We start from the raw sequence: 20,640 nt of genomic DNA, 5'->3' as shown, positions 1-20,640 counted from the left end.
TGGCACTCCTGTGAAGTCTTTCTGAGTCGCATTATGTAAAGCACTTTGTAAACTAAGTATTTTCACCGAGACCTTTCCCCAAGGTATCTGAACCTTCAGTAAAGCTCTCTTCTGTTGGAAATTGCGTTGCAGACAGGAGAGATGAGAGATTTCCAGATTATTCTGTCTCTGACTTCACATAAATCAAGATACAGGGATGAGGACCAGGAAATAATTTCATTTGCTTATCCCGCTTGCATTTGAACTTGCTCAGAATATAATTCAGAAAAAATCTTTACAAGTAAACTGTGTAGCGGAAATGGACATAGCTCTGATAAATCTCATAGTTCATAATCAGTTTTGGTCACGTTCAAAGGAGATGTATATTTAATTGCCACTACTCGGTAGCAGACATTGATCATCTAAAAGAAGGGCCTCGTTTGAATTTGCTTTTCTATACAGTTACTAGAAAAAAGCGTGCCTGGACCTTTGAAGGAATGCCAAGTACAATGCCTAACTTGACACAGTGCTTAATGAATCATAGTAGAGGAGCTGAAAACGCTTACCCGGAACAATTGTATCGTGCCACGGTGGTGCTTCATTCTGACTGGGTTGACCTTACCTCTCATATACTACCCTTGTTTGTAGGATAATGATGAACTATGAAAAATTAAAATCACGCCTGGGTGAGATCCATGACAGTAAGATGCGTCTGGAACAAGATTTAAAGAAACAAGCTCTGGACAACAGGGAGACTGACAAGAAAATGAACAGTATCAAGCCTGACCTAATTCAACTCCGCAAAATCAGAGATCAGTATCTTGTGTAAGTAAGACTGACCTGTTCCTCAAAACAGTGGCTCTGGTGAACTTGATTAAGGACTGTTCTCATCAGGGTAATGGGAATTATATTTTCTTTGCTTAACTAAAGTTCTGTGAGTGCTAAGGTACTTTACTGTACCAGAAAAGAGGGCATTGCAGAAGATTATGCAAGGAAGTAGAAATGCACTTATGGAATCTGTGGTCCTCCTATGTCTTTTGCTACTGGAGAGCAAACTAAGCTCCAGACTGTTTATTTGTAGGATTTTGTGTCTGAACTTAAGCTTGCTCAGTGTGAAAAGCCCGATGCATACTCTGAAGTAACATACTAATGTTCTCTTCTGGCAGATGGCTCAATCACAAAGGGGTGAGGCAGAAGCGAATAAACGACTGGCTGGGGATCAAAAATGAAAATATTGATGAGTAAGTGTCATCCTAAGACTTTACTGAGAAGTGTTCCATTGATAAATGATGCCTTTTGTGGACGGTGGTGATACAAAGCACTAATTTCTAAGCAGAGAAGTGCAAACAAAGGAAGGAATTCTGTAGGGAACTGCATGTCACTCGAGGCAGCGAGTCTGCTGAGACGTTTAGGATTGCATCTAAATTGGAACAATTAAGTACTGAGTTGAAACTTGTAATATTAAGGGCTGTCAGCAGATACCAAATGACCATTAAGAACCTGAACTCCCTATTTTTGTGGGCTTTTTTTTATATTTCTGCAAAAATCACTGAGTTTATTAACTCTTCAGTAAGCGCTGGCTAAGCTAACAAATTTGCTCTCCCTCAGCACTTATTTTGTGAACGAAGAAGAGGAAAACCTGCCACACCATGATGAGAAAACTTGGTTTGTTGGGGATCTCAACCGCATCCAAGCAGAAGACTTGCTCTGTGGGAAACCTGATGGAGCATTTTTAATTCGAGAGAGTAGCAAGAAAGGATGTTATGCTTGTTCTGTGGTGTAAGTGTATTTTCTTTTTGTTATAACCGTTCAATTCACAAATCTCTACAACGGTTCTTTATTCAGGAGAACAAAAGCTAGGCATATCCTACACCTACCATTGAAATGCGTTGCCTGTTTGCAGGCAGCCTAGCATGGTGAAAGCTTTGTTGCAAAAATCTGTCTTCAAAGTGCAGTAATTGTAGTCCAAGCTGTCTCTTCAGTCACCACAATTACCAGTAAAAAATTCTGAAGTATCCCAGCTTGAAGCTGTACAGTCATAAGCAAATCAAGGCCAAATTCTCCAATATTCTTCCCTGCCAAGGAATACATGAGAAGAATCAAAATGAGATTGTAAAGCTGCAACGTCTTCTGTTCTCATTGTTAGACATGCCAAATTTGAGGTGCTTTCTCTTCTGTGTTTAAGATAACAGTGATGCTTCAGAGGAGGCATAATTTGTGAGCGGTAATTTTTGACATTCACACAGCCTTGCATTGATTTCTTGTGTTTCACTTTGTTTTATGTTGGTGTAATGGAGGTCAGAAAAACTCTGATTCCATTATCTAAAAATCCTTCAAGCCTGTTCTCGAGTGCAAAATGGCTTTCACTGATTTATTTCACATGAGGTTAATTGCATCTGAAAGCAAGTCTGGGAAATGAATATGTGAAGGTATATCACCTCAAGGTAACCGAAGACTGTAGTATCTGCTGTGTGTTCAAGATTGCTGTTTGTCACAGTCAATGAAGTGACATCAGATACTTTCACTTGGTTGGTGTCATACTACGTGATAGCAAAGGGATGGCTTAACGTAACCTGTTCCTACATGTGACTTGGATTGTAAAAGGCTTCAGTACAGGGATTACATAATAATTGATCTTTTTGGCAGATAAGTTATTCTGCAGCCTTGGAAATAGCGTGTTCCAGTAAATGCATTGCCAAGTTAGGGACTCAGTCACTATGACTTCAGATAATGAACCAACTTGAACCTATGCCATGCTCGACATTAGAAAATGCACGCTGAAAGTTAGAGCTGTATTTCATGAAATACTCTGTAGGTCCTAAGCTCATGTGGGTTTTGGCTTGTGCACTTACCTAGTGGAAAGGTTTCCAAAAAAGTTGAGCACAGAGTCGTTGCTGATTTCAGGTGCTTATCTTCTTGGTTAAACTCTTGACTTTTTTTCCAAGAAATGTTTGGAGAACAGTGCAGTAGGGAATCGTACTGCTGGGATAGAAGAGGCTTCTTAGGTGGATTATTATGCAAGAGTATTTAATCACACGCCCCGCAGCACTGTTTCTTCACAGACTATTAATCTCCTCTGCTTGCATCTACGGAGTCCTGCATTATGTAATTTAGTGACTGGCAGTGTTGCTGCATTAGTTAATTGTTAACGGAGTGTCACTTTGGGTTTGTTCTTTGATGTCGAACTCTCCTGTTTTCTTTCCTTGCAGAGCTGATGGAGAAGTGAAACACTGTGTGATCTACAGCACTCCAAGAGGTTATGGGTTTGCAGAACCATATAATCTGTACAGCACACTTAAGGATTTGGTTCTTCATTACCAGCAGACATCCCTTGTTCAACACAACGATTCCCTCAATGTCAGGCTTGCCTACCCTGTCTACGCACAGATGCCCCCTTCTCTTTGCAGATAAATTTTGGGGAGGAGGAAAGTGTTGGCTATCTTGGATTCTTTTCTACAATTTTTATTAGAACTCGGAGGGCATTCTTTCTCCTTAGACTGCTTGTTTTGCACAAGAAGTGATTCTGTGAATGTGAATCAAAAAGAGGCCTAGCAGCAACAAGACGACAACTTGGGTGTAGGTGTCCTGGTGCTACCTTAAAAGCTCAGCTGTGCTTTTACACTGATACTTTTGTTTCCTTATGAGGGGAATAGACTCAACAAAACCCATACAAAAATACTGGAAGCAAAACATTGTTTTCTGGAGATAATTTTTGGCCAGGCACCTTCAATGGAACTTCTAATTGGAGTTTGTTTTCTCTTGTTCTAGTAGAGACGATTTGAAGCCTCTGTTTGAGGCATCGGTAATGTCTTTCAGTCTTAAACTCCCAAGAAGCTAGGGAGGAAACTCTACCACAGCAATTCTTCTCTGTTAATTTTAGCAGCTTCACTGCGATTCAGACGAACTTCCAAAAGAGGGCTTGTCTTGAGGTAGCATGGAATTTGGTGAGAGAAGACCAAAGGAATAATGGGAAAGCTTCAGGTTTTTATTTAAATGGAAAATGCTTGTAAAGAAAAGTTGCTTTATTTTTTTTGCCAGCAGTGATGAAGTTTTGGTTTCAATGGCACTACAGGTCTTCACTTAAAGGAAACGTTTATAACCAAATTGAACACACCAAAACTTTGTTGCTAGATTGAGCACTTACGGGGAAGGTTGCGTTAGCATCCGCACATAATTTCTACACCAAAACTTGAAACAAATAAAAGCTGAAACGTTGTGTGGCTTCAAAACACTAAATTTGTCTGATCTGATGTAACTGCTCACTCTCCTCTCTTTTTTCACCCCTCCCCTCCTCCCACTCCTCAGCTTGGGATTCTGCTTTCCATTTTTAAAGATACGTGCTTCAGAATGTAAACTAGAATGAAGCTTGCACTCACACGTTGCAGTTCTCTTGCTGAACACTGACAGACTCTTGTAATGCTCGATTTTGATATAGAAGAGGCGGGTGCGATCTCATGCTTCTGGATGGCTTATTGTACCAAATGATTTCTTGAGGAGTGGCCGCTTAGGTCTGAATAGAAGTGAGCGTTCTAATTATAATTTGCAAGCTAGATTCTGAACTTTCACACCACTGCTGCCAAGCAAGATTTTACAGTGGTATAATCTAAATTCCCTCGTAGTTATTTTGGACATAGGGAAAAACACAGGAAGGGAAGGGATCTGTACCTCTCAGTTAGTGCGTGTCTGGTACCATCCTTTGGCAAAGGCTGCTGTCAAATGCTGGAGAAGGTAGTCCTGGGCTTTGTCAAGTATAGCAATCATCCAATAAATCCCCTCCTTGGAAACCATACAAAGCAGCTTATTTCCATTCCTTAAGCTTTGAAAATGAAAAAGAGCTAAGTTTGGCAAACCGAGCCATTTGGCATCAAAGCATACCCGGCAAATTAATTGTTTAGTGTGCAACCTTGAAAGTTACTTTTGTTCCTATTACTGGAAACAGTTCCCTTGAAACGCGCCCATTGTACGGGACAGGAAGCAGACAGTCATGCAGATCTGGGAATGCTGTAGACCTGTTTCTGACCCGGTGGCTGATTTCCTGTTTAAACGTGGGTTTTCTGTAATGCGTGGGGAGGAATGCCAGGCCTGTTGATATTTCATGTTTACACGAGAAGTATTATTTAACTGAACGTCGTGAATTTGCAGGCAGGGAAATGACAAGCCTGAAGCACTGACAGGCGTTGCAAGGAAGGCAGTCTAGTTGCCTGGCAGGCCCATGAGTTGTTTTATTTTGCACTAATGACCCTGAGGCGTCCCAGGCACTTTCTAATCAGCCAGAGAGCGTCATCTTCTGGCAAAGAATTCTGTAGATTCCACTTTTCTAATTCAGTGAAACGCTACAAAACTTAACCAAAGCTGGGAAACAGAGAGGAAAGTTCATAAGCTGTTATGTCCAAGTGCCCCACGTCTGCTCTTGTGTCCCTTCTGTCCCACTTCCCCAAGAAAAGGAAAAAAGCTGATGTGGCCTTTGCTCTTCGTGAAAATCTGGAATGGATTCCTCTGTTGTGTGTGGAAATTTTTCCTTTTAAAGAACCTCGCCCCACCTCTTGGGTGATTTGCAGTTCTAATCTGGTAGCTGTAGAGCCGTCGTTCTCACACCTCTTGTGCATCTGACGTTCCCTCGGTGCTGGATTTGGCCCAAATGCATTATGAGGGAAATCAATCCAAAGGCACAAATGATGGCCAGGTGCCTCATTTCTGTGGACAAACCTGGGCGAGAGGGGGTGGTGAGCGTTTTCTGTGCCTCTGTGATCTCTTAGAGCATTACCATTCAGAGCTGGTGGGACACGTATTTCTCATCCCTGGTTCTGGCCAGGGGACATCTGCTACCTTATTAGATAGTGCTTGGGCTTGGTTTTGTTATAAAAAAGAACAGGTCTGCTTTCAAGCCCGTAAGTCCTGGCACACCCTCTCGGTATTGACAGCAGCAGGGTAGAAAAGCGTGGCTGTGCAAAGTTTCCCTGGAGTGGAATCTCACTGATGCTGTGAGGTCTCGGTCCAGGCCCCGGCCCCGCCAAGGCAAATACCGTGTGATTCCACTGGCGTCTCTGGCAGGGTCTTGGCTTTGCAGTGGTGTGAGCGAGTTCAGATGCTGGCTCGTCTCTCTCGGTGATCTCTTTGCTAATCACAGGTGATGCTTCCGCTGTGATCGCTGTGCTCAGAGCCCAAAGCCATCTCGAAGCATTCTTTGAAATTCTGTTTCGCCCAAACCTTTGGCAGAGGTGTGTGGGCAGATCGAGGCTGTGCTACTTGTATTCAGCTCCTCCGTCTGTTTTGCCACTGTATCTTCTTTTTGTATTTGCTATAGGCACCCGAAGCCACGCTGCCAGCATTCGTGCGCTGTGACCCTCACGTGCCATTGCACAGATTCGTTTCGCATCAGATTTGCACTCGTATGGCAAGTGAAAAGATGGGTACAGACCAACTGGCACAGGGAGCTGCTGCCATGGGCTGAGCGAGGGCTTGGTCCTGCCGCCTTTGTTCGCTCAGCCTGGTTCTGTTTGCTCAGCGGCGCTGAACCAGGGAGACAAACCATTGCTTCCAGTAGTTTGTTGTGAGCTTGCATGGCTGAGAAATCAGAGCTGGGCCAGTGATTACGCCCTCGTACAAAAAAACAGCTGTTAAGCCTAAAACAAATACAGGAAATGTGAACATAAAGGCAAAACAAAGGCACTCAAGTTCTTTTAAAGCAGTAAAATGCAAGAAAGCTTTGGTTTCAAGAGTCAAAATGTCAGGAGGAAAGAGGGGGAAGGTCTCACTGGCACGGCAGCAGCTTGGTGTCGGGCTGCGGTTCGAGGAGTACTGATTTCATTGACCCATGTTGTATTAAATATATAGGTAGGGTGAAATAAATAACTTTTGCACAGTGTTAAATGGGGGAGGGGGGGGGTGGGAACGTTGAAACTCTGATATGCACAGTTTCTTCTAATCTGTTTTGAAGTATATTTGCAGGGATCAGGGGTGATTCAGTGTTTTGTATTCGGATGGATGGGAAGTCAGGCCGACTTCTGCAGTTGCCATTGGCCCCGTTGCGTCAGCCGAGAGTGCCACGGTTTTGAAGTTAGTAAGTTACAATCTTTTCCCACTCGTTTCTTTACTGGTTGTGAGTAATCTCAGAATGGAAGTGACCGACCCGGGAGCAGGGGGACATCCCGGGGGGGTGCGGAGCAGGAGCAGCTGGCGCCCACCTCCCAGCTGGGATGTTCCCATTCAGGGCTCGTGCTGTGTTGGGTTTTGTTACAGTTCTCAGCTGCTTTGCACCGCTGGGCAGTTGCAATCCAGAGTGTAGATCCAGTACAGCCCTCTGTCTTATGCCAAAAAACAAACTGCTCTTTCCACACTCGTCTCTCTTGATGTGGCGGAACATCAAGAAGTTTTCCATTTAATGTGATGGGCCTGATTCTTTTCTCGCTGACACTCGTGTAAGCAAGAGTCCCACAACAGAAAGCTGTGTCCTAGAAAAGAGCTCGTACTCAATCGTACGCGAACCCAAGTCACAGCGGGGCAAAAACCAAAGTTTGTCCTTTGCAAAGCCAGGCAACTGTAATGGGGACTGTGGAAATGCATGGTGGCACTTGGGGCGGCTGCGGGCAGGGCGGGGAGCGAGGGCTGCGCGTCCCCATGCCCGGGTTGAGTGCAGGATTGCTGCAGGAGTGTCACAGCTTCGGGTTGGAGAAGCCCCTTATTTGGTACTTGAACAATCTCTCTTCTGTTTTTGAATGTCTTATTTTTTATTTTTGCTACACTAACAGGGATTAAAAATCTGAAGTGTTAGCGAGTCTCGTATGTTTGCTGCATTGTGCAGACATAAAACAGGTACTGCTTGCGGGTGGGAGGGGCGGGAGGCAGGTTCGAAATGCAGCTTGACAAAGCGCTAGGATGGGTCAGGGGTTGTTTTGTTCGGATCATCTTTCAAATCAGACTTTTGTATGCATAGTTTCCTTCTGTTAATTTGCAACATCTGCTTTTGGACCAGCAAAGTCCAAATACGTTCCCGAAGAACGAGGCGGAGAGGGGAGCGGGTTACGCGTACTCCAATGTAGCACGCAAACAGCCCCGAAGCAGCTTTGAAAAGGGGAAGGGTCAGCATCCCATAGCTTCCCTGCTTGTAACGCGCCGGAGCAGCGGCAGGTGCTGGTGCGGGAGCTCTGTCTTTACCCACAAAAGAAAGAGGGGATGCAGAGCAGAGCTGCTCCCAGTGTGCAGGCCGAAAGCTCGGGGTTCTTTGTTGTGCTCCGTGCATGCACGGGGAGCTACGCGAGAAGCAGTCGGGAAATGAATGGAAGTTGTGAAGGACTGCTGCTCTCTGTTCTGGAAGGAAACGCGGCCACCGAGCCCTGGTTTCCTTTGGCACAGCTGGTGCTGCCAGCAGCAGGGAGCTGAGCTGCTGCCCACAGGAGCTGCCCTGTCCGTACGGCTGGGCCGGCCCGGTGCTGCGCCAGGAGCGCGTTCTGCCGGGCTGAGGGGAAGCTGGGCCAACGTTTTTGTGAACCTTGCGTTCTGTGGGCAGAAATACTTTCCACCGAACGGGAAGGGAAAAAATTTCGTTTGAAATCTTTTCAATTCCTTCCTGTTTGTTGGCGGGGGCAGATAGCAGCGTTAGCACCGTGTCTGTTAGCTGCTTGGGTGACGGCAGCGCTCCAAGTGCGGTCTTTGGGGCTGGCTCCGTAGAATTGATGCAGAATTTGCAGGTTTTTTTTGCTATTGGCATAGAGTCGCCATACGTTATGACAGCATTTGTTCAGAAATTTGCCTTTACGAATAGGTAGCGTGAGCTTCAGAGGAAAAAAGAAAGAAAAATGCCAACAAAGAATCAGTGTTAGACAAAGCAGCTTTAATTTGACCCTTCCCCGACGTCGGTTCCGTATTGCTTCCATAGGGCTGGTGGATGCTCACCCCGACCCCAGGCCGGGGAAGGGGCTGTGGGGTCATTTGGCTGCGTGGATGGGGCTGGGGCCAGGTTGTGTTCCTGAGCGTTGGGCAAAGGTAGTTTCGAGTAAACCTGTTAATTTTGTATATCTGGCTGTTAATTGCACCACGGGATTGTAATGGTCTGCATCATCTGTGTGTGTGCGTGTGCGCGTGCGTGTGTATCTGTACTGTATGTATATAGATAGATGTAAAATATATTCACATACACAGTTATATGCATTAGCTGTAAGCGGCGCTGCCCCTTGGAAACTAAACCGGAGCACCGCAACGCGTCGTGCCGTGCGCTGGGGCAAAGCCGGGCTTCTTTGTAGCTGACAAGGAGCTGGTTGTGACCACCTCGAACCCGTGCTTCTGCGATCGCGCGGGATGGGTTTCCCGGGGCTGTTCCTGCGTCCGTGAGCTGAACTGAGCGTGGGTTCCAGCTGCGCGCTCTGGGACACAGCGCTGAACTGCGCCGAAAGCAAAGGTTTGGGAAAGGAACCCTCCCGCGCTCCGCTGTGGGGCACCGCTGCTTTGTGCGCGGGGCGCGGGGCTGCAGCAGCAGCACGCTCCTTGGTACAACCTTTGCTTTACTCCTTTCTTCCTATTATTATCATTTGACTTCTATTTTCTTTAAGGGAAACCGCATCTGTTACGAACCCGCTTCCCGAGAAGCCGTTGACTTCTTTTCTTTCCGTATGAATTCCAGCATGTAACTTTGGTACTCTTGTTTGTTCTTTGTGTAAAACCTGTTCTTCTGTCGTTTATGGTGTAAAAGAAAAAAAGAAAAAACAAGAAAAAAAGGAATTCATGTAGTTTAACTTTTAAAAAAGAAACAAACTGCTTCATAAGGAAACCAATTGTATGTTAGTGTTTTCGGACAAGTCATACTGTAGTTTCTAGATCAGTAATGCAACACTGTACTTGTCACCAGGTGTGTTACGACTTTGCTGTACTTTCTTTTAATAGATGGTTGGGCTTTTAAATCCCAGACACTAAGCATCCTGGGCCTACTTGCTCTAGATCAAAATGCAATAAAGAATTGCAATAAAGCACATTGACATGTAATGTTTTAGAAGGATGTACTGACGGCTGTTTCTAATAAATCCAGAAACGCAGCGTGGTTGGGATGTGGTGGTGTCGGCTGTGCTGGTGTCTGCTGGGGCTCCCTGTGACAGCCTAAGGGAGAACTCTGCGTGGGCTGAGCCGGGTCCCTCCCCACGTTGCCCCACGGGGGACACGGGGACAAAGCTGGGGACAGAGGGGAGCCCGAGCACCCGAGGGGGCTCAGGGCCTGGCCCCGCATATCCAGGTACATAAATGGCTTGCGGGCTGCTTCCTCGGGGTTTCTTTGAGCCCATGACTCAGCATTTTTACTGGCAGCTGAGTCAACCATTTCCTAAAAATGCTGTGCCAGCATTTGCCCAAAGCGCTGAGCAAGGCTTTCTGACCGCTGAGTCAGCGTTTCTGCACTCCATCAGCGATCCGTGGGGGAGCCGGCACCCGGAGGGGCCAGAGGGCGCAGAGAGGGGCACGGCCACGGGAACCACCGGGGAGAAGCATGAGGTGCTCCTGGGGAATCTTTATTTTAGTAGGGCTAATAAGGTGGCGTTACAGGAAAGATGTAAGTCACTGACGGGCGAATCATTTCTCAGGGCTTCGCCAGGCGCGCTGTTTCGTTTAAGGAAAACATCGCAGTCGGGAGCCGGCGTAGGAAATTTCCAAGCGGCGGTGCTGACTGCATGGAAAGAAAAACAGCATCCGGAGAAAGGGCAGAGCCCGGGATTTTTCCATCCCCGGCAGCGCCGCGGCGCTTCCTGCAGGTCCCCGGCTTCACCCCAAGAGCAGGGCAGGAGCCGGGGCCCTGGGGCCCTGCAGCGCAGGGGCGTGGGATGGAAGGTCGGACAGACGGACAGATGGACAGACAGATGGTCACAGGATGCTGTCACAGGATGTCCCCCCTAGGGTTGGGACCGGTGCAATGACAGATTAACGGCAAGGCTCTTCCCTAAGGGAAAAAGAAGCCTGGAAACAAATTTGCCCAATAGCCGGCCCTCCTCCAGCCAACACACCCTGATACAAACAGCGGGATTTGGCGCAGGCCTTCAGGATTTGGTTCAAACCATCAGGATTTGGTTCGGCGGTTGGGGTTAAGCTCAAACCATCAGGGTTTGCTTTGAAAGCCACGGGTTTGTTGCCACAACCGAGCTGCTCCGCGTCCCTCCTGTGCTCTCAGCTCTCGGCTCAGGGCCGGGGACCGGGAGCCAGGGCTGGTGCTGAGCCTGGAGCCCAGGCACGGCATGGGAGCAGCGCACAGCGGGCAGCACAAACACCCTCACACAGCTGGAAAGGAAACGTGGCTGTGTGGAATGGAGTACCTGAGCCCCAGCACCGCGCCACTCCCAGTCAGCAGGGCCAAGCCCGGCCCTTGCTCCCAGCTTTCTCCCCGGGGCTGCTGCAAAGAGAATCAGGCAGAAAGAGACCAGGAGTGGGACGAGGAGTCCCCGGGCTCTTCCCTGGCCTCTTCCCTCTCTAACAGCTCGGGGGGCTGTGGTGTGCAACAAGCAGAGCCTCGCTGCCCCGGGCAGGTGCTGTGCACGCTCCTGCAGCCACCGTGCCAAGGGAAACACAAACATCCTACCCAAAGAAAGCACTTTTCATCGGCAACACAGTTCCCATTTCTGCACAGGGCCGGCCTGTTCTCGGCAGCTTTCCCCGCCGCACTGAGCCAAAGCCCGGCCGAGATTTCTGGGCTGGGGCTCGGCCAGAGCCAACCTTCCCAGCACAAAACGGGCAGCGGGAATGCCTTGGGGAGGGGGGGGAACTTAACTGACCCCATGGGACATGATAAAGGACTGGAGCTTGGCCTGAGAGTCCCTGTGCCCTGGGCAGCAGAGCTGGGGATGGGGGACCTGGAGGATGTGGGTCCCAGGGATACGGCACCTGAGGATGCAGGATCCCAGTTCCCGGGTTTGGCCAGGGGACCTTCATCCAGACCCAGCTGTCCCCAGCAAAGCAGAACCCATGCACCCCTGTGCCTGGAAGAAGCTATCAAAGGGAAGTTCCTCTTCCATGGAGTGGTGCATCTTGTGAATTAGGCCCAGGCAACAAAAATAGCTCTTAAAAAACCTAAAAAAAGCACATAACTTTGGCCTGCAGTTTGGGAAGAGACGAGAAGACAGGAATCGAGGTGGAAGAGGGGGCGAACAGGGACGGCAGGGCACTGGGACACACATCCTTCGAGGTCGGCTGTGGGGACCAAAGCATCACTGGGAGCAGGACCCCGCACCTGCGGCACCCGGCAGCGATGTCGGCCCCACAGGACCCATCCCGTGGGGGGGAAGGTGAGGCCCAGCCCGGGAACAAAGCGGCCTTTCAGTGCCACTGGGCAAACACACCGGGGAATATTCCTGCCGGAGCGCTTCCAGCTGCGCGGGGCTTTGATCCCGGGGCTGGGGCTGTTTTCTTCTCTCGCCGTGTCACACTTATTTTTTTCTTCCTCCTTCAAGGCGTAATTTTCCTTCACGCTTGTAATTTCTAGGAGGAATTTCTCACCACTGGGACTGGGGCCAGAGCCCCCCCAGGGGCTTTGGGCACTCAAAGCCCATGGGGCTGCGCAGCGCCTTTGCCTCGAAGGCTCCAACTGCCGTCACCCCAAACCCACCCATACAGCGTGGGGTGCAGCTGGGACCTCCCCGCAGGGTGAAGCCCTCTGCCCACATCCCGAATATTTTCCGGCAGGAAGCACGGCCGCACTGCTGCCAGCGGGAATGGGAGGGGACGTGGAGAAAGAGAGTCAGCGTCTGGAGCGAGCCGGCAGCCGAGGATCAGCCTCCTCCTCCTCCTCCTCCTCCTCCTCCTCCTCCTCCCCCAGGCCCGGCGGATGTTGGCTTTGGATGGGACCCTCTTGCAGCTGCCGAAAAAATGCACAGGGCCCAGTGAGCATCCAGGGGCTTTTCCCCAAAGGAAAGGGTCAGTGCCTCCGGAGCACGGGGCGCTCCTCACCAGGTGATGTTCCCCTGGGAGGGCTGAGCTGCTCGTCCCTACACAAAGCTGATACAAGAGTGGGGAGGGGTGCCAGCACCCATCGTGTTCTCACCCACCTCACAGTGAGGGCAGAGGCAGGAGCTGGGCTCAGGGCCTGGTCCTGCTGACATCCCCAGGGGCAACCAGACCCCGGAGCAGGCCCCAAATCCCCGCAGTGGATGCAGTGGGGATGCCCTGCGGCTGAGCTCAGCAGCAGGAGGTTCAGAGCAGCTGCTGACACAGGCGCAGCTCAGGGATTAATGGCCGAGGGATGTGACAACGGGGCTGTCACCAGGGCTGGTGGCAGCAGGGTGGATCTGAGCCCATTATCCGCACATTTTGCACAGTTTTAGCCCTTTGCCTGTCCGGGACGGCCCATCGTGGCGTGCCCAGGCTGTGAGCACAGCACAGCGGCACAAAGCAGAGCGCGAGATGGCAGCGAGCAACAAATCCCGAGGGCAGCCCCAGCTCCAGCCCCGGCTCACAGCTTCCCGTCAGCCGCAGCCTCAGAGCCATACGGGCGCTGGGGTGGAGCCGATTCCAGAGGAATTCAGGTGGAAAATGCCCCATTCCTATTTCCTTTCCACTCCTGGCTCCACTGTGGCAGCAGCGAGCTCTGTCACCCCAGCAGTGTCACTGGGCCCCTGGGAGCGGTTCGTGCCCACCACCCGGTGACCGCTTCACCGACAGCGCACCCAGCTGAGAACACCAACTGAGCCCTCGTTTGCTGATTGCTAATTAGCTTAACGTTCTTAATCCTTCATTAGCGACTGCGAAGTAAGCTCTGGAACATGAGGTCAGCCCTAATCAGCGTTTCAAATCCAAAGCCTGCTGGCACGGGATGGAGGCGGGGGCGGCTGCGGGCAGCCCCGGGGGTTTCCAGGGCCGGGGACACGGGGACGCGCCCGAGCCCTGTCCCCATCCACCCTCACCGCTGCAGAGGTGGCACCGGGGGCAGCCCAGCTCTGTCACAGCCCTCACTGTCAGCATCTGGCTCCATTGGGTCAAGCCAGCACAACGCAACACAGCCCAACACAGCCTAACCCAACCCGACCCGACCCAACCCAAGCCCTGTGCTGCGGCACACACAGCCCTGCGGGGCAAGGAAATAAGAGAGCAACACGACTTTGAATTTATGTAAAAAAAAAAAATTTATTTTGGAGGAGGATTTGAACATCGACATGCAGGTACAACATGAATAAAAATTATTGCACCGCTATTATGTGGCAATTGTTCAAGTTTCTAAGAACACAGAGATTCCACACTTCCTCTTATCTAAGTGCTGAGCGAGGCGGCGCGGCGGGGCCCACCCGGGGTGCTCCCGCAGCCACCTGATATGGTACCAACACAACGCACACACACACTGCTGTCCAACCTCCCACCAGAAGCACAGCGTCGTCCTTCACGGCCAGCAAGAGAAAACCAGAGAAAGGCTTTATCTTCCCCTCTTCGGAACAACAAAAATAAAATACTCCAAATCACACCTTAATGCAAAAGTGTGGCAGCCAAACCACGGTCATCCCACCCCGTCCCGCAGCGATATGAGCAGCCAGAGGCCTCCAACATTCAGACCCAGGAATGGCCGTGACAATGCTAATGTCTAATATTTACAATAAATACCATCCGTTCCTCTTGGTTTGCAACAGTAAGAGACAAAGGGGAGAGTAACACTGATGCGCTGCTGGTGGGGAGCAGCTCCCGCGCCGCAATCCCGCAGCCAGCGAGGCGGGAAACAGCCAAACCCACCAAACAACAGGGAAAATTCACTGGGAAACAACAGATCTCGAGGGCTGTCCGCAGGGCCGGGGCAGCACGCTGCGCCCACACACTGCCACCCCCCTCGTGGCTGAGCCCGTGCTGCTGCGCATCTCAGGGCACTGCGCCTCTCCTTCCCTCCCCAACACGGGAATTTTGCAGTCTGAGAAGGTATTTAAGCAATTCACAAGGAATAAATCTTGCTGTCTCCACCTACTTTTCCGTCGCAGTTTCAGAGAAAGTATCTTTTTGCCCACACTTTTGTGCTAAGGTGCCCCAGTGTAAAGTGGGCGAACGCCGCACCGAGGGGAGCAGCAGGGTGGGCAGGGAGCAGGGACCCGGCTGCCAGCAGGACGCTTTCCTGGGCACACAGCTCGGCTTTGGCTTCTCCATTGCACCCATCGCTCCGCACCGCAGCCACCAGCAAGGTGGCTGAACGCACACCTCGCCTCTTTGGCCACTTCAGGCTAAAGCAGCAACAGCTGTGACGCCAAAGTGTTCCACTGCTCTTGCGAGGCCTAAGAAAAGTAACTGAGCCATTGGGCGCTGGAGCTGCGGAGCAGAAAGCAGCAGCGAGCACAGCCGGGGCCTTCCACGGCCACCTCGGACCTGCTCTGGCTGACACAGCCCAGCATTTTTCTGCTGCTTTTTCGCCCATTTAAGCTATGTCAGCTCAGGGCCTGGGCTGGGTGCTCGGAACGACCCGACTCGCAAAGCCCCCTGCTGCAAGAGCAGTTTGCCTTTCCCTTGTAACCGCCGACCAGGTGCACACGCGCGGCCTACCACCTCCAGCTGAAAGAGCCAACAGGCAGAACGGGTCCTGCTCTCAATGCTGTCACAGCAAGATTTACTCACGCGTTATGTGGGAGCTCTGAGGCTTTGGCTAGTGTATTAACAACACCGTACATGTTCACACAGACACACAGAGTAAACACTCATTTAAAGATGTTTAAAAAAAAAACAAACTCAAACCAAACCAAAACTTGGTCCAGAAATGAAATCCAAGCAGCCAAAATCTCGTATACGATGGGAAAAATATGGTTATACAGAAAGAAGCAGGGCGAGAATTCAGAGTTTTGTGGATTGGGCTGAAATCAAGTTGAAAGAGATGGAGAAAATACATTCCCATATAAAAACATATTTACATTTAGGGAAAGCGAATCAAAACTTGAAGCTCAGAAAAGGCCAAGACGACGAAGAAGGCGGCGTATGATGAAGTCAGACCACGAGGTGCCGGCCTTAGCTTGAAATCCTGTCGCAAAGTCATTCTGCTTCTAACAGAGAAAGCCAGGGAGCAGGGTACTAGATCCGCAGGAGATACACGCAGACACGACTAGGGTAAAAGCTGAGCACAATCTGGGACAAACGACGGGAGTGTTCATTGACAGTAACCTTGAACTGGATGAGGAAATGGCTTACAGTGCTCTGGGTGTCACCATCCAGGTTACTGGTGTGTTATTATGGATCTAATCCTCAGCAAAGAGCACTGTTATCCAGTCAGTCACTTTTAAAGCAAAGCAATGCCTAAACCTAAGGGCCAAGAGTGATGCTTAATGGAACCAAGTGGAAATGATCTAGCTATCCAAGCTGAAATCTGAACGTATCGCATGTGTCTCGAAGTCTGCTTGCAGCTTGTCCACAGAACTCAAGGAGTCAGAACTCTTCGTAGTTTCTTTCTTTTTTAAATGGGCAGATTTGAAAAACTGCAAATTTCCTAAGCCCCAGTTCAGAAATGGTACAGAACACCTTAAATTCCAATCTAGGGAGACTCATCAAGAGAAGGAAAAGTCTCGGAAGGTCATTTATCATTGAGATACCTTTGCCCAAGACATACTGGTCTACAAATTTCCCTACTTTAAAATCAGCCAATGAGGCAGCCCTGTCCTGGGGTCACGTTTCTGAGGCAGGGCAAGGTACAAATTGAAGGCAGAGAAAAAAAATGATGAAAACGTCGTTAAAATTTTAAAAACGGAAGGAGAAGTTGCCATGTGTCCTATAAGGGATAAATAAAAACAATCTCCCCTCCAAAACAGCTTACAGATTTCTCCCTGATAATTACACTGGGGAAAAAAATGAAGAATAAAACGCTTTCACTTGGTTTAAAGAAAAGATAGGGCTACCTCTCTGTCCAGCTCCTCCATCCCTTGCCTCCATATCCTCTAAGGATGAGTGCATGCACACAGTGACAGAGGCCTCACTTGCACTGGAGAGGACATCTTGCTCCGGAGCAACTTATGGACCAGAGTGTATTTTCTTCTCCTTGTTGAAGAAAACCAGATGGTAAATCCAAAGAAAATACTCAGTACCTGCGAATGCCAATGAAATTTGAAAGAGAAAACTGAAAAGCAGGAGATTTTGAAGTAAGCTGCCTTTTTTGTGTTCGGAATTTTGGGACTTCAAATCAACACAGAATCGGAAGGAAGAGCACAACAAGGCAAAATGAAAGGGCAGGAGGGGAAAAAACAGCAAACTGTTTCGTTAGCCCTGCTTTAACGATACCCTGTTCTAAAGAGACCTCAAACAGCAAGCATTACTGTGTACAAAAATAGAATAGCAAGGATGAAAAAACACAAAAAACAGTATGAAAAAAACCCTCCCAAAAATAGATGTACACAAGTTCTATTTTGTATTAGTGTATATTACAAAATTCAAACATGCAGTCTCTATTTTGAATGCAGAACGCTCCAGTCCATGTGTACCGGGGATGCTGCTATGTTTTCTTTACAGCACCATCATGTGACAGGGGAAAGTCTTGTGTTTTTAGCTGACTTCCAACCTCTTTGCCTCTCGCCGTCGTGACAGTCCCTTCTTTGCAGGGCCTGGTGCTGCCATCTGGCAGAGGAGAGGCTCTCAGAGCTGCTTGTCCCAGAGCGTGTGGCAGCTCCTTTGCTGGGGCGACTTTACCTCCCGGTGCTTCCGATGCTTTAGCACTGCAGTATGTCGCCTCTTTTTTGGTCACCGTGGGGCACGCTGCCTCCCAAGGTTTAGCTGAGCTTAGTGACTCTGTGCAGGATGCACTCCTCGTGGTCAGACCTCCGGCACTGGATGGTTTGGCCTTCTCCTGGCACACTCCTGCTTGTGAAGCTTCCTGCTTTTTTTGCTTCGCATCTCTCTCTTCTTTACACGAGGCACCCAAATGGGGGAAATCCTTCCTCTTTTCCATCTCTCCAGAACCAGCCATACTGAGCTTTAAGGGGCCCAAGACACTCTGTGCCAGCGGCACTAGCTGAGACACAGAGAGTGCCCTCTCGATAGCGCAGGGGACGAGCAGCGTGGAGGTCACGGTGCCTGCTGCCATGCCCTGGCTCGCTTTGCTGGCAGATGGAGCACTCTCCGCCTGGGATGAGCTGGGACTTTTTTCAGACGTTTCACTTACAGGACGCAGAAATGAGGTGCTGTCTTGTTCTGCAGATGGAAGTGTGCCCTTGTGGTCCTTCTCACCACGATCTGCGGGGCTTACTGAGCAAGGAGAGCTCACGCTTGCTGTGCAACAAGATGAAAGTGCTAGCAGAGGTTTGGGATCTTGGGTTTTCTGACTGATTTCTGACAGCAAGACTGTCAGGTCAAGTTTACCACACGAGGCCCCTGTAGAGTCACCCTGTACGGGTTCAGAGAGTTTGACAGATGGGCACTTTACACTTTCTGTGCAGTCCACTGGTTTTTGAGTACTAGTAGCTCCCCCTAGATCTCTGACTGCTTCAGAAGACTTGCCTTTTGGACCAAAATGCTCAAAGGTTTTGTTTTCTACCAATTTATGTTCCTTTGAAGTGGTTTCTGACCTTAGGAATGGCTTCTCTGAACCAGCTACGTTTTCTGGAGAGGTTCGTGGGAGGACCTCTGATGGGGAAGGGTGCACACCAACTTGCAGCAGCTCAGAAACAGCCTTGGCTTGTTGACTGTTTCCTTTCTGCAGATCTTCTGTACCTTTTGGATCTTCAGGCAGAAAGGCATCATCTTCCATACTATCCTTGCTTTCCAATTTAGAGGAAAACTTATTATCCTCATTATAAGAATCGGAGCCTTGGTCTCCACTGTCCGGGGGCTTGTCCAGTCTTCTTCCATCCTGACTATCCTCTGAACCATCGTCTGTTTCATCTTCAGAAGAATCTACTTCTCTTATGGCCTCCTGCTTCTGCAGAGACTCCCTTCTCTCCACTCTGTCCTGTCGAATTGCACCCAACTTTCGGGAACCCGGCTTCTGCAACATCCCTTTTTCTGCTAGCCCGAGTTTGCCACCCGTTGTTTCATTCGCAGATTCCTGTAAGCTCTGTAGACTCGGATCCCTCTGTAGCATCTCCTTCTTGAACTCAGAGTGAGAGATATCCAAGCTGTGCTTCCGTGAGGATGCCAGCTTCTTCTCGGAAGAGGACAGTGAGGCAGCTAGTTTCTCAGCTGACTGCACTCTCTTCAGCAAAGGAGATCGAGGGGGCTCAGCACTTTTGGGGCGAGAAATCTGTCTCACCAGCGGTGGAGAGGAGTGTAGTTTTACTGGAAAAGACTGAATAATACTGGAGCTGCCAACCGAGTGTCCTGGTAAAGGAGATGGGGAGCGCTGCGGTGACGTGGACTGGGGGGTTGGTGATGGAGTGTGAGCTAGTGGTGACAGAGGGATATTCCCTGCAGACTTACGCCTTGGAGATCTGTACTGCCTTTGAAGCTTTGGTGCCAGTCCATGCAGAGAACTGGGTCGGATGTGCCCGGAGCTGGCTGGAGAATTGGGAACGCTGGAACTGGGAGAGCTGCTCTGGGAAGAATTGCCACCAACTTAAGAGAGAAAAAAACAACAACAAAACAAGACCAAATGATTAATACGTATCTGATCAGTAAAAGAAGTTACTGAAAATAAGGTGTGCAAAGTCAAGAATAAATGTCACGTTATCAGCAAGCACTGCAGTAATATTATGATATTCCATGGTTTCTGAATGAAAATTCACACCATTGTCACAACATCAGAATATAGCAAAAAACATCATGCTATCAGAATGTTTTTCTGTAAAAAAAAAAAACCTCTAAATAGATAAGCCACGTGATCCAATGCTATTCCTGTGATGTAAATCTCTTTACTGCCAGTAGGCTTGAAACATGAACACTGATTTGATTCCTTTTTTGCAAAATAATAGAGAAAACGTGTCAAATGGCTACAAAAACACTGCAATTTACAATACATGTTTGCATCAAAGTGAAAGGATGCTATAGTTCACCAAGTGCATTCTTAAGAGGGTGTATGGATTTTCATTTTTAAATGAGTAAGAGAATGAAAACACATTCATTCTTGAGATAATCACAGTTGTCATTTTACTTCGGAAACAGATTTACTTCCTGCTGCTGGGCATTTTACTTCAAAAACTTATCAACGCAAAATCCTTCCCCAAGTTTTGTTTTGTGGTTTGTTTGTTTTTTTACCTGAATGTACAGACTCGGGAGTGGATCTATAGCTCTGTGTGGGTGACCGGGGCGACAGGTTGTGAGTTGGAGAGCCAGGCACACTTTCTCCAGAAGACAGAGAGCGGTTTAGCGAAGATAAACTACGGCTGGTGTGAAGCAGAGATGCCTGCTTAGTGATCTTCCTCAACAGAGAACTCTTCTTCTTACTGTGGAAAATATTAAAAGTTGTTTACAAGCCCAAAGTATTTATTTACTTCTGTTGTCATATTTTGGCCATTTTTATGTCCAAAGAAGGAGAACCAACACAACAAACCTTTCCTGACCATCCTTAGTTTTGCTCTTCTTGTTCCTACGTGCCATCTTGGATTTGTAGCTGGCCTTTCGAGCTGGCCCAACTTTGATGGACGTGTTCTCAAATGGTGTAGTGGAGATGGACACTTTATTTCCACTCTGTCAGAAACAAGACACAGACACAGCTGAAGATAGTGCTTTTTGATGCACATCTGCAGGCCAAGCAGGTAGGCTGCTAGCTCATTGCTGCCTGCCATTTTGTAATTGTTGTCAAACTCCATTTCCCCCTTTGCATTT

At 49.0% G+C, this 20,640-nt stretch overlaps 2 protein-coding genes across 4 annotated transcripts in view; one reads left to right on the top strand and one right to left on the bottom strand.

Moving 5' to 3' along the window:
• PIK3R3 (phosphoinositide-3-kinase regulatory subunit 3) overlaps positions 1 to 10,004 on the top strand; it is a 32,032-nt gene extending 22,028 nt beyond the window's left edge. Inside the window, exons 7-10 of the mRNA XM_021405169.1 lie at positions 628 to 804; positions 1,146 to 1,220; positions 1,588 to 1,758; positions 3,189 to 10,004. Of these exons, the coding sequence (XP_021260844.1) occupies positions 628 to 804; positions 1,146 to 1,220; positions 1,588 to 1,758; positions 3,189 to 3,390 (625 nt within the window). The 3' untranslated portion in view covers positions 3,391 to 10,004. The remainder of the gene's footprint in view (positions 1 to 627; positions 805 to 1,145; positions 1,221 to 1,587; positions 1,759 to 3,188) is intronic.
• The window catches only part of MAST2 (microtubule associated serine/threonine kinase 2), a 151,287-nt gene continuing 147,844 nt past the window's right edge, over positions 17,198 to 20,640 (bottom strand). For all 3 annotated transcript variants that reach the window (XM_021405165.1, XM_021405166.1, XM_021405167.1), the window contains 3 exons: positions 20,366 to 20,502; positions 20,071 to 20,258; positions 17,198 to 19,431 (listed from right to left, as the gene is read on the bottom strand). In XM_021405165.1, coding sequence (XP_021260840.1) covers positions 17,378 to 19,431; positions 20,071 to 20,258; positions 20,366 to 20,502 — 2,379 coding nt within the window. In that variant the 3' untranslated portion in view covers positions 17,198 to 17,377. The remainder of the gene's footprint in view (positions 19,432 to 20,070; positions 20,259 to 20,365; positions 20,503 to 20,640) is intronic.

Source organism: Numida meleagris, chromosome 7 (assembly GCF_002078875.1).
Source record: "Numida meleagris isolate 19003 breed g44 Domestic line chromosome 7, NumMel1.0, whole genome shotgun sequence".
NCBI lineage: Eukaryota > Metazoa > Chordata > Aves > Galliformes > Numididae > Numida > Numida meleagris.
Note: the sequence above shows the minus strand (reverse complement) of the source record. Positions and strands in the feature narration are given on the sequence as shown.